We start from the raw sequence: 14,334 nt of genomic DNA on the forward strand, positions 1-14,334 counted from the left end.
TTATATGAAGCAGTGCCCTATGCACCATTGGGGTACGGATAAGGGTTTTATTATATTATTATTATTGTTGAAAAAATATTTTTATGACTTTAAACTCTTTATCGTTCAATAATTCTTTTCTTTACAAAACCATATATTGATTTTGAAGACGAACGTATTTTTTTCAATAAAATAACGAGGTTTTAACCCGATGGTTGCCAGAGACGAGATATCTCGGCAAATGGCGGAGTGCCCGTATGGCCAGAGACGAGATATCTCGTCAGTACTTTTGATGACGTATTACTCCGCAGTTTTAACTCATATTGACAATCTGTCAAAAACGGAACATACATTGCCATCAGTTGAAGTTGTCACAAAATATTTTATAAAGTTTTTAAATACTTTTAAGTGATTTATCGGTATCACTTTCAGCTGACAGTTGACAGATGTCATTAGGGCTACCACTCAAACCACTTGAAATATTGATTATTTTAATCGATTGTTTTGAACGCCAGGGGTTTTTATTTTGCTCAATTTTTTTGTGATTTTCTTATTATTTTAAAATATTCCATTGATAAATAATAGTTGTGTGTTAATATTAAATTTAATAAAAACTTGCGTGTGCGACTTAGTGTGACAACCCTGAAAATTTGAAACTGGTTTAACTTCAAGAATAAAACTCTAACAATCGATGCGGGATATAATATTTGGTAAGTAAATTATAATTCAATAAAAACAACAACAAAAAAAAATCTTTAGACAACTTTTTTTTTTCAAAAAAATACTTGGCCTGTTGAGCACTGCGGCGTAATTTATTTGCGGCTATGAAAAGGTTAAGAAGAAGAAAAAAATATTGCTTTAAATGTTACCGGGATTTAAATAAAATTAAGTAAAAAGTATTAAATACTGAGCCTTCACATCTAAATGACGAAATTCTTACCATGGCCTTTGCAAAACCCTCCCTACAACAGATAATTAGACTTTATTAAACCCGATATTCCGTTCAAGTGAAAATACCATAAAAATAAAAATAAAACACACACAAACAAAAGTGCGGACCTGTGTTGCCCACAAGCGACACAAGGCGACCGCCAAATCAGGTTATATTATGGCGGTAAAATATGCATTCTGTTTCAAAAAAGCGAAGATCGTCCCAACGCGCGGTCACTTGTCTATGGAGCGCGCCAAAACGCTCCTTTTCCCGCGCTAACGTATTCTTTTTTTCAAATATTATTCGCGGGGTGCTAGTTAGTGCGCGTGTTAGTAGGCAGGTACCTACACAGTGGGAGGGGAGAAAGTTTTTTTTTTAAATAAAAAGTTATCCCTTTAATAGTGCAATATAACAGTGATTTTACTTTATTTATTATCGTGATATTTCAGTAGGTCAGTATATTATTATTGTCTTTTGAGCGTTTTTAAATAATTCTTCTTCTTCTAACCCTTATCCGCATCCAATGATGCATAGGGCACTGCATCGTAGCGACGCAGTGTTATCTTGATCGTTAATTGCATGAAGGCAAGGTGATCAGCCCTGCGCTTCTTGTACCAGTCCAGGGTGATATTAAATAAATATGAGAGTGAAAATCGGCCATATTTATTTTGACCCTCCTGGGAACACATTTTATTATATTTTTCAACTTTAAAAACGATATCCTGAAAAATCAAGTTTTTTGATATATGACGTTGTTGCAGGGAGTGAGCGATATGTCAGGTGTCTCATCAGCAGTGAATGTGTTGATAAGGCACCGACTGAGTAGCTGAAGCTTAGTGATCCAGTTAACCCTTTAAATGAACCCAGTGTAGGTCGCTCACTCATCCAGGTCAGTAGGCCGAAAAATAAATAAAATACAGATAAAGAAAAAAAAATTGCAATATAAACCGATATTTCAATAAAAGAAACACAAGTAAATATTTTCTTCTAAGCTTTATCTACATTTTATGGTGCGTAGGGCATAATAGGTAGGTGGGTGTACCTACACAGAAGGAGGGGAGAAGTATTTGAATAAAAATTGATCTCTTCAAATGTAAAATTTGAAAGTGATGTTATTATATTTATTATCGTGATATATCAATAGCTCAGTATACTTTATTATCTTTTGAGCGTTTTTAAATAATACAGATACAGAAAAAATCCATTTTTTGCGATATAAACCGATATGTCAATAAAAAAAACACTAGTAAACATTTTCTTTTAAACCTTATCCATATTTTATGGTGCGTAGGGTACTTCTCGAGTTTTCTTTATCGTTAATAACGTAAAGGCAAGGTGATGAGACATGCACAACAGTCCAGAGTGATGTTAAATAAATATGAACTTACTAACTAACCATCACGTCGCTTCTCCGCAGGGGTAGGCAGAGAGAAAAGAACGTCACGACACTATGTGTATACTATAATTGACCATTTTACGTGTATAAAGTGACCACTTCAACCAGGTCTATGACAAGCCACTGTGACAGGTCGTAAGCCCAGTATATACCCAGAATTCCAATTCTTCTTAATTTAGTTTGATATATCAATATAAATACAATATAAGTCATAAGTGGACAAAACCCAGATTCGCGAAGAAAGATTTTGATTATTTAAACCAGTCTATGACAGGTCGTAAGCCTTGTAATTACCCAGACTTCCATATTCTTCTTAATCTATGTTGAGATATCAATATAAATACAATATAACTCATAAGTGGACAAAATCCAGATTCGCGAAGAAAGATTTTGATTATTTAAACCAGTCTATGACAGGTCGTAATCCTTGTAATTACCCAGACTTCCATATTCTTCTTAATCTATGTTGAGATATCAATATAAATCCAATATAACTCATAAGTGGACAAAATCCAGATTCGCGAAGAAAGATTTTGATTATTTAAACCAGTCTATGACAGGTCGTAAGCCTTGTAATTACCCAGACTTCCATATTCTTCTTAATCTATGTTGAGATATCAATATAAATCCAATATAACTCCTGAGTGGACAAAACCCAGATTCGTGAAGATAGCTTTGGATTATATGTTTTAAGTTTGTGTAGATTAAAAAAAAATTTTGACCGTTTATTGAAGAGACAGATTTAAGCTCCGTTTTCTTGTAGACGTATCACTCATGTAGTACATGCTTGCTAACTTGCATGCTTTTTCATCTTATTTATGTTTTTAATTTTATTTTTTAAAAAAAATATTTTATTTTTGTTTTCTCATAGTCAAGTATTTTGTATTTTTTGTATTTTATATTAACGCTATTATTCTAGTTCTACTTTATAATACCTATTGTATTCTTGCCAGTGTCCTATGCTATGACCTAAATTATATTGTTTACCCACACACAGGCCATGCCTTTGTGGGATCTTTTTATGTATTTATATTTTATTCGTATTTTTTGTATTTGATTTTATGCCATGTTTGTATAAATTTTGTCCGCCTCCGTAGTGTAATGGTCAGCACGCTCGGCTACCGTTCTGGAGGACCCGGGTTCGATTCCCAAGGGGGGTAAAATAAATATAAGTGATTTTTTCACTGTCATATTTATTCAATATTACCCTGGACTGGTACCTGAAGCGGAGGGCTGATCACCTTTCCTTCATGTGTAAACGATCAAGATAACACTGCGTTTATATGACGCAGTGCCCTATGCACCATTGGGGTGCGGATAAGGGTTTTATTATTATTATTATTGTATAAATGCATAATTTGCAGAATTTAAAATAAAGAATTTAAACCAGCCTATGACAAGTCGTAAGCCTTGTGATTACCCAGACTTCCATATTCTTCTCAATTTATGTTGAGATATCAATATAAATATGTACAATATAACTCCTAAGTGGACAAAATACAGATCTGTGAAGAAAGATTTGGACACACTCAAAATATTGTGATATTTTTACTTTAAAATTTGTTTTTTTTTTCAGGCGAAAATGAACATGACTCGGAAAAGATCCCCCAGAAAAAAGTGGTTTGAGTTCTGCCATCACCTAACTTTTGAATGGAGGTCTCTCGCCTCGGCCATCGGACTGTTGACAATCTTGGCCGACTTGTCAACCGACGCAGCGGCCTCCGTGATAGCCCTTCAAAACCATACAAAACCCGGAGAATACTCAATGCAGGATGTCCTCAAGCCACACGCATTTGCTAATCATCAGCAAAAACAAATTAGCGACTTTAATAACACGGCAATCGATTATAAAACACGCGCCGACGTACTGAACGAAGTCGAAACTGGAAGTGAGAAATTAGTCAGCAACAATAAAATCAACAAACCTAACCTAAATTCATTTCCCGCCAGCGCTATTGCGACAGAAATCGCAGGAAAAGGCGCCGAAGACAATGAAAGCATTCCTAATCAAAACAAGGACAGATTCAAATACAACGCAAGCGAGAACATCGGAGATAATTACAGAATTGCATTCAGCCCGATAAATATTGCAATGTTGCCATTGAAAAAACACAATCGGACGGGGATTCTAAGCGAAATTAAAATGAATCCTTTAGAAATACCGTGCGATGGAAACGCCAGCTCGGAATTTGAGAAATGTCCGGTAAATTCGAGTGTCAAGGATAGTTTTGATAACCGTAAAATAAACAATATCAATAGTGATGAAAAAGGTGACATTGATCTACAAAATAACGGTGTTAAGGCTCATTTTGACAGTGGTGTAGTTCCGCAAAGCGGTTCGCGTAGAAAAAACAACAAAACCAAAAGTGGTGTGAAAGACAATAGTGCAAATAAGACTAGTTTAAGTAGGAAGAAGGTTGTTAAAAGTGGTGAAGTTCCGCCAGAGGACGAGACTGAAGAATATGACACGAGCGTCTCCAGAGACAGGGATGAGTACGATCGTACCACGAAGACAAATACTTTGGTTTGTAAGCTATACAGGTCTTCCATTTCTAATTGAACGTTTTACAAACCAAATTGGACGTTATATAAGTTAGAATTTAAAAATAAATTCATATAAGTTTTGATTGATTTGATCTCATCAAAGATGAAGAAGAATATAGAAGTCTGGGCATTTACGGGGCTGACGACGTCATAGGCTGTCAAAAAAATAACTCCTATAATTGGAGATAATCCAGATTTGTGAACAAGTATTGTGGACACACTCAAAATGTTGTAAATAAATTAACTGGTCAAATTATAAGCTAAAATAATAAAAATGAAAATAATATTTTCTGGCGTTTCTCATGTGTGTGATTATAATCCAGGATTCTGACCTCACATACTAATAAAAGAGTTTCTGCTCAATAAAAAGCTTCTTCTCATCTCACCAATAGATGTCTCTAGTGAAGTTCTAGTGATTCAAGAACAATGTTTCAGAATTGGTTCATATGCATAGAACTTCGAGTAGTGTGGTTGTCAATAATGGATAGAATTGGTAAATGTTACACATGTGTAAAGTGATCACTTAAACCAGCCTATGACGGTCGTCAGCCCCGTAAATGCCCAGACTTACATATTCTTCTTGAGATGAATCATCTTTGATGAGATGTCAAAAAATAATATAAATACTGTTTATATATTTAAATAAATTTATGAAAAAAGATTTAGACGCACTCAAAATATTAAAGTCGAGTCGAGTCATAAGAATAATAAATTTAGATAATTTACGCGGCGCCATTTCCGTAAAATAATACCTCAAGGGCGCTTTACTGCGATTTAATTGGGGAAAAGTTCAGTTGTGGATATTAATTTTTAATTATTTTGTTGTATTTCGAAATAAAGTTTATTTAAGGTCGAGATCGCTAACGTTTAAATTCATGACGCGAACGGCTGCGCTTGGAGCTGGACGTGTTTTCGGGCGCTTTTTAAAAAAAGTATATATATTAGAATTTTGTCTTTTTTAAAAATATATATTGAATAAATATTCATGTAACATTGATGTAATTGAATTTTTCGCTTAAAAACACCGTTTTTATTTTGAAAAAAATGTTTTTCTCTAAAATAAATATACGGTTTTGAAAAGAAAATAGTTTTTGAAATGTAAGAAGTTAAAAAAATTTATATAAATATTTTTTTTAATACATATACTAAAACACAAAAATAATCCAATTTGTATGCCAAAAAAAATCGTGCGCGGTCCACACGTGCGGCCTCTTACTGAATTGGATGTGCTCGCAAACAACCGGAAATTCCCCCTTGATAAATTTTTTGTTTGTTTTTTTTTTTTATATAGTTAACTCATTATTATTTTTTGACATTCCATCAAAGATGAAGAAGAATATGGAAGTCTGGGCATTTACGGGGCTGACGACCGTCATAGGCTGGTTTAAGTGATCACTTTACACACGTGTAACATTCACTAATTCTACCCATTATTGACAACCACACTACTCAAATTCTTGGAAGTTCTATATATATGAACCAATTTTGAAACATTGTTCTTGTATCACTAGAACTTGGTACATCTATTGGTGAGATGAAAATAAGCTTTTTATTGAGCAGAAAATCTTTTATTAGTATGTGAGGTCCGAATCCTAGATTATAATCACACGCATAAGAAACGCCAGAAAATATTATTTTCATATATTTAGCCCTGACTTCCATATTCTTCTTCATCTTTGATGAGATGTCAAAAAATAATATGAAAAATAACTCCTATAATTGGAGATAATCCAGATTTGTGAACAAGTATTTGAACACACTCAAAATGTTTTAAATATATTATTAGTCTGTTCATTTGATTATTACTTCGTTATCCTTCCTCCAGCCGGAGTTGGGAGCCGATACGGGGGCTCTGGGGGTGTTTCAGAGGCTAGCCGAGGGGGTCCTGGAGTCCCTGGTGGAGAGGATCGTCCCGCAGGGCCTGAGGGACATCTTCAGGAGGGTGCAGGACCAGAACACAGCCCTAGAGACCCTCCGCCTGAGGAGTAAGGAAGAAAACGGAGGATTAGGTAACCTACTTACTTAACACTCTCCTTATCATTCATCGTTCACTTTTGTGTAATATGTACCACTTTTATAATGAATGATACAATACATTTTACGATGTATGATAAGGAGAGTGTTATATTACCATACCACAATGTTAACAATGCTTTTAATATACAAAATACCAACTTACTTACTACTTTAGCGTTCTTCTTGTGTCCAGTATTGAACAAAGGCTTCCCTCTTGGACCACAGTTCTCTCTCTTCCAGTGCAGGCCCGCCACTTTCCTAATGTCATCGGAACATCTTGTCTGGGGCCTACCCACGCTTCTAGACCTCCAGTCAAGCACCTTTGTCGTCCATCTATCCTCAGACATACGTGCCACATACACAATCTACTTTTAGACATGTCTCTCCTCTTGTATTTTGTGGTTCTGAGTTGAGGATGTATTATAAGTCCATTCTTTGACCCATTTCATAAAAAAAATATACTTGTATGTTGAATTTTTGGTTGCACCCATATTACTATGTAGAATTTTTTTATAATTTATATTTGAAGCACTAACTTTGTGATTTTCCATTTTATAATTGAAATGTAACTTTGTTTAAAAATCACTATAAATATTTTATTATAACTTAATTATAATGTCTACCGGTTTCCAAGCTAACCGTTAGACATTATAATTAAGTTGTAATAAAATATTTATAATAATAAATAAAAACCCTTATCCGCACCCAAATGGTGCATAGGGCACTGTGTCATATAAACGCAGTGTTATCTTGATCGTTTATACATGAAGGAAAGGTGATCAGCCCTCCGCTTCAGGTACCAGTCCATGGTAATTTTTGAATAAATATTACATTGAAAAAATCACTAATGTTTATTTTATCCCCCTTGGGAATCGAACCCCGGACCTCCAGAACGGTAGTGAGTGTGCTGACCATTACACTACGGAGGCAGACAAAAATATAAAATATTTATAGTGATTTTTAAACAAAGTTACATTTTAATTTTAGTAGTTTTTAATTACCTAACGTTTTAGTGACTTTGAAATCTATCTACGGCTTATGCAACACCGCTCTTGACCCTACTTGCTCCAACTATAAGTTTTATAGCCTATTCCTACTTGGGTTTACTCTCTTTATTTATTAAATTAGTACAATTTTTAAAGTTCAATCTCAAATCATAAGCCATCCATTACAAACATATCCTTTTAAAATTATTATTCCAGGTATTTTTGGCCGAAGTATTCTCAAGGGTATAGCAGACCCATTGACTAATTGGATGCAGGGAACCAGGGACAATGGGTCTCTGGACTCCGACAGAGGTTTCCTCAATGGAATGCTGTCGGGGGTCGCTGAGACCATGAGCGACGCTTTCAAGATCAAGGTCACAGCCATCTACCCAGGTCAGTATGACGCTGTAATGCCGCCAGTATGACAATAGTGTCATAACTTAGGTTACAACAACAATTGAGGTCACAATCATGTATCCAGGTCAGTATGACACGATGATTCTACCAGCATGATACCATGCTGGGTCAAAAAAGGTCATATGCATCTAGCTAGGTCATTAAGATGGTGTAATCAGTGTAATGCCACCAGTGTGACGCTATGTTAGAACAACAATTGAGGTCACAATCATCTATCCAGGTCAGATGATTGTGACCAGAATGCTGCCAGCATGATACCATGTTAGACCAAAAATGAAGGTCGCACCCATCTAGCTAGGCCAGTATGATGCTTTAATGACACCAGTAAGATGCTTTCTTAGAACAACAATTAAGGTCACAGTTGTTTGCCCAGGTTGCAGGATGACACCATGTTAGAACAAAAATGAAGTTCGCAGCTATCTATCCAGAGCAATACGGCATATTTACACCAACAGTATGATGCTTTGTTAGAATTAAGGTCACAGTCATCTACCCAGGTTGCAGAATGACACTATTATGGTATCAGATGACACCGTGTTAGAACAAAAATGAAGGTCGCAGTCATCTAACCAGGTCAATATGGCATTGGCGCTTTGTTAGAACAACAATTAAGGTCACAGTTGTCTACCCAGATTGCAGTCTTACTCTTCTGTACTACTTGTTGCAAAATGTTAAAATAATGAAGTTCCATACAATTGTCTAATAAAATATCGAACGACATGTCTAGGAACGCTCTGGTGTGGGGACGGCCACTTGGAACACTCCGATTCAGCCGAAGTGGGACTGTTCTATATGACAGACAACTGCTGCCGGAGACATGACTCTTGTCGGCTTTACATCCTGGCTGGAGAATCTGACTATGGACTGACTAACACTGGACTCTTCACCAGGTAGGATAGCTTTATTGCAGTACATGAACCAAAAAATATGATGCAGAATTTTAGGAATCTACCAGTCATATGTGATTGCTAAATGATTATGCATCCTCACATTTACTCATACCTACAATCATAAAAAGAAATGCAATTTTAAGTAACACTCTCCTTATCAGCAATTTTAAGTATTTAAATAGACCAAAGCCTTGAGATGTATTCCTGATGACCATTTACTACTTGTATTCTTCAATTCAGCACGCGACGTGATGTCCATTAAAAAAATATATGTATTTAAAAAATATTTTTTATCGTTATTTGTCAACCCCTTGCCTTTCACTAACTCTTTTCTTTTCAAAACCATATATTTGTAAGCCTGATAGATAAAATAAAAAATGAAGATACCAGGAACAGAACCAAAATACAGGATATTATGGATCACGTGGCAAGACTCAAATGGCATTCGGTAGGACTTATTGCAAGACAGGACCCCACAAGATGGACCCTAAAAATTTTATGTTGAAGACTTTGGGAGAACAAAAGAGGTGTGGGAAGACGACGAAAGAGATGGTCCGACGACAAAGTCGCTGTTGGGGGTAGAAACTGGCTGCAAGCAGCAACCGACTGGAGGAAATGGAAAGAAGGGGAAGAGGCCAATATGCAGTAGTGGAGGGCTCATGAAGAAGGAGAAAATGTTTATTTCAAAGAAAAAAATTCAATAGCAAAACAGTATTTCAAGCAAAAAATTCAATTATGTTAAATGTTACCTAGGTTCAAATAAAATAATGTTGCGGGCTATAAAATATCTCAGCTTACTTCTTCTTCTTTCTGTGCCACTTCTAACGAAGATCGGCGATCATCATGGCTATCTTCACTTTAGATGCTGCAGCTCGGAACAGAGATTTGGTGCTTCTGCCAAACCATTGACGTAGGTTTTTCAGCCATGATGTCCTTCGGCGTCCTTGAGTTCTTCGCCCCTTAATCTTTCCTTGTATGATTAGGTGGAGAAGACGATATTTTTCATTTCTCATGACGTGTCCAAAGTACATCAGCTTTCTCTGCTTGAGGTTGGTAGGAGTTCCTTATTGGTATTCATCCGTCGGGGGACCTCTAGATTGGTGACCCAATCACGCCATGAAACTTGCAGGATCTTGCGATAGAGACCCATTTCAAACGCCTCTATTAGGTTTTCTAGTACCTGTGTTTTCTAGTGCCAGCTTAAAGTGCCTCTAATTAAAATGTTTCTCCTAATTATTTGATTACTTCAGGTCCCATTGTTCATGTGACAGCGCATTCTACCGCTGCCTGAAGAGAACCAACACCCTAGTTTCCTCGCAGATCGGAGCGACATTTTTCTCTATCCTAGGCCCACAGTGCTTCAAACGAGAACACCCCATCGTCAAATGCGTCAGGCGGACCAGGTAACTAACTAACAATATATGGCATTGTGTCGAACAATGTGCACGGGAAAAATTAGATTCAACATACATACGTAACATCGCTCACTCCTTTCAACAACGTCATATATCAAAAAACTTGATTTTTCAGGAGATCGTTTTTCAAGTTTAAAAATATAATGAAATGTCGTCTTCACCGTCTTATTCCGCATTGATGAGGGTTGTGACCCTTGCAGAAGCAATGACTCTTCCCCCGTTATCCCTTGACTGGGCTGCACGTAGCGCTCTAACCACTGAGGTGCCTGCTGCTGCCTTAATTTGATTGGTCCATCGTGTGGGGATCTTCCTCTCCCTCTCTTTCCCTCCAGGCTACCGATCACAACTAGTCAGTCCAGGCTATCCTCGTTGCCACGCGCAATGTGTCCAAAGAACTGGAGAATCCGTCGTGTACAGATATTGGCCAGACTCAAGCATGTATTGAAAATAAATATCAAGCCACTTATTTAACTTTTTAATGTGCAACAGATCTTTTTAGGTAAAACCTGAATGTTTTTTCTCCACTTGAAAAATATTTAGTGTATTTAAAAAAATAATTGAACAATACCTTTTCTTCAAAATGCAAAAACAACACTTTCTGCCCTGTAGCGGGTAAATATTAAGTTAAAAATATGCTGCTGTTGCTGGGATATAGTACATTTTCTGGACATTCCAAAAACATGCACAACTGAAAGTTGTCAATTTTTGATTTATGACGTTGTTGAAAGGAGTGAGCGAAATGTAACATGTGGGCCAATTCTCAAAACAGGCTACTTCTTCATAACATTTTGAGCGTGCCCAAACACTTGTTTATAAATCTTGGTTTTGTCCACTTAGGATTTATTTTTGATATCACAACATAGATGAAGAAGAATATGGAAGTCTGGGTATTTACAGGGTTTCCGACATGTTTGTCATAGGCTGGTTAAATGATAACTTTACACACTTTCAACATTCACCATTCTACCCATGATGAACAACCACACTACTCTAATTTTTGGAACTCCTACATATATCATTAATCTCATGACACTTTACATGCATGTTTACTGGAGCCACCTTTGATTGGATTGGTAGAGTTTAATTTAGCAAATACCCTTGTATTTGGATGTTTGACACTGTGTCAATGAGATGCACTGCCTTTTGCATCTTTGGACGTACATCAGATCTATTTTATTCAGATATTTAGACTCTAGAATCTACAGCTAGAGTTTCATCCTTTATATCACCCTTTTTTCTTTACAGATTTCCATAAGAATCACGTTTTATATTAATTAATTTGGTAATACAAAAAGTATTCCCTGATATAAAACAGCTGTTTTTTACAGGATCACCGGACAGAAGTGTGAAGAATATGAGGTAGATGATACACAACCCAAAATTTGGCAATGGTTTGACAATCCAACATTCTGAAGGCTTTATGTAAGAATAAAATAAGATAACCCACATATTGCTCACTCCTTTCAAGAACGTCATAAATCAAAAAACTAGATTTTTCAGGAGAACGTTTTTAAAGTTTAAAAATATAATACAATGTATTAAAAATAAATATCAAGTTACTTATCGAACTTTTTACTTTGCAACAGATCTTTTAAGGTGAAACCTGAAGATTTTATCTCCATTTGAAAAATATTTAGTATATTTAAAAAAATAATTAAACAATACCTTTTCAACAAAATGCAAAAACAACACTTTCTGCAATGTAACGGGTAAATATTAAGTTTTAAAAATGCCGCTTTTTCTGGGATATAGTAAATTTTCTATGCATTTTGAAAACACGCACAACTGAAAATTGACGATTTTTGATTTATGACGTTCTTGAAAGGAGTGAGCGATATATCACAGTGACCTACCTCGATATTTTAACAATAAACATAATTTACAAAGTAAAACTGTTTGTTTCATTTTTTTAATTGCTTTGTTTAAAATTTTAAATAGTAGTTAAAAGAAGAGAATTTCCGAAATACAAGTTATATAAAATAGAGCTATTAGAAATATTTATTTCGTCTACCGTACACCACTCATGTAAAAGACATTTATTTGAGCACTGACATAATACCTTTTGACATTCTAACTTATGAGATTACAAATAAAATGCTTCAAATAATGTTTAAAATGACTCACAGCAACTCTATACCGATTTTTAACAGAGAAATTCATAATCATAATACACGAGGACATAACAAAATACATGTGGAGCTGATAAACACTACTATATTTGGAGTAAGGTCCTTAAAATATATTGCCTATACCCAAATTAACCAGCTGCCTGACATATATAAAATAGAACCCATTCGGTGATCCAAAATAAATGATCTGAAAAGATACTTTATGGAAAGATATATGTGTAGTGATTAGTCATTTTTATTTTGTTTTTACCTTTTGTTTCTTATATTTTCTCATTTGTTATATTTTCTCATTTGTTCGTTTTAAATATGCTTCTTACCTTGTGTTTTTCTCATTTTTTAATTTTATATATGCTTCTTATGCCTATTTATTATATCTGTTTATTGTTTTTATATTTTGCCATGTATTAGTTTTGGTTATTTAAAAAAAAATCTTTGTAACTTTATTATTTGTTTTCCAGTCCTGTAAACCATATCCCATGTCCCAAAATGAGAAATAGAAATTACTCATCGGGAATATTATATATTTGATATTATTACAGGGCTCGGGTATAGGTAATAATAACTCGTAATTAGGATGCAATCGGTTTATTCAACAGGTCGCCACGACAGTACAATGACAAGTGTGTGCAGTCTACCCCGCCACAATCTCATAAGGGATAACCTAAACATTCCCCGCGTACACCCCGCCCTGCCCCTAGCGGCGCTTGGGGTCATAGTTCATGTTGCTAGAATTATTGCGCCGTAACATTATTATAAAAATAAATAAATAATTACTTTCAATTAGTCAGGGTTGGAAGTACACTGAAAAGATAAAGCATTAAATACGTAGAGTAGATAACTTTAACTTTTCTTTGTATTTGGTAAGATACAAATATTCATTGACTATTTTTGTCATTATCAACTTCAAAAATACAAATGATAACTTCAAAAATACAACTGATAGCTTCGAAATGCCAAAGTCATCAGAAGTAAAAGTCCACAAGTAAGTCAGCCATCTACAACATGCAGTTATTGCATTATCTATATATCCACAGTAATGCCACTAAGCAAATCACAAATGTTTTCTTTTGTATTTTCAATATTTCTAATATCTGGTGCAATAAATACAATAAATAAAACATATTATTAGTAACTATAAAAATTTAACTTACCATATATTATGAAATCTAAAAAACGTCGGGTTTCAAATGCGAGATTTGCAACTTAAAATATGGTTTTGGACCTATCAATTTTTTTAAAATAATTAGCTATAACTCTGATATAGGGGGTACCTACTTTCCATTCAAATTAAGATTATTATAGCTACTGAAATGGAAAATTTATACAGTACCTACTTTCCATTAAAATTTAAATTATTGTAGATACAGTAAAAGAAAATTTGAAGAGTACCTACTTTCCATTCAAATTTAAATTATTGTAGCTACTGCATAACACAATATCAAGTCTAAGGGCATTTGTGCACTACACGGAATTTTACCGTCCAGCACTTCAGTTAGCATGATAAAACGATGATTGGCTTGGATTCGCTTGTGCTTTTGTCTTTCTTTCTTCGGATCAGTGCTCTTGATCAGTGAGTGAACACATTCCGCGTAAATTCGATCACGCTAAACTGTCGTAGTCGCTTTTATTTT

The 14,334-nt window shown here is 35.1% G+C and overlaps 1 protein-coding gene across 1 annotated transcript; it reads left to right on the top strand.

The window, feature by feature from the left end:
- The first annotated feature begins 1,110 nt into the window (after window positions 1-1,110).
- On the top strand, window positions 1,111-12,466 carry LOC148306092 (uncharacterized). Its single transcript, XM_088265596.1, has 7 exons — window positions 1,111-1,362; window positions 3,883-4,830; window positions 6,676-6,859; window positions 8,069-8,245; window positions 8,997-9,159; window positions 10,410-10,562; window positions 11,903-12,466. The coding sequence occupies exons 2-7, from the start codon at window positions 3,889-3,891 to the stop codon at window positions 11,985-11,987; spliced, it is 1,704 nt and encodes a 567-aa protein (XP_088121722.1). The 5' UTR covers window positions 1,111-1,362; window positions 3,883-3,888; the 3' UTR covers window positions 11,988-12,466.
- Window positions 12,467-14,334: the final 1,868 nt, after the last annotated feature.

The sequence above is a fragment of the Brachycentrus maculatus genome, unplaced genomic scaffold (genome assembly GCF_059751285.1).
Source record: "Brachycentrus maculatus isolate JH-2025_06_01 unplaced genomic scaffold, ASM5975128v1 h1tg000253l, whole genome shotgun sequence".
Taxonomy (NCBI): Eukaryota; Metazoa; Arthropoda; class Insecta; order Trichoptera; family Brachycentridae; genus Brachycentrus; species Brachycentrus maculatus.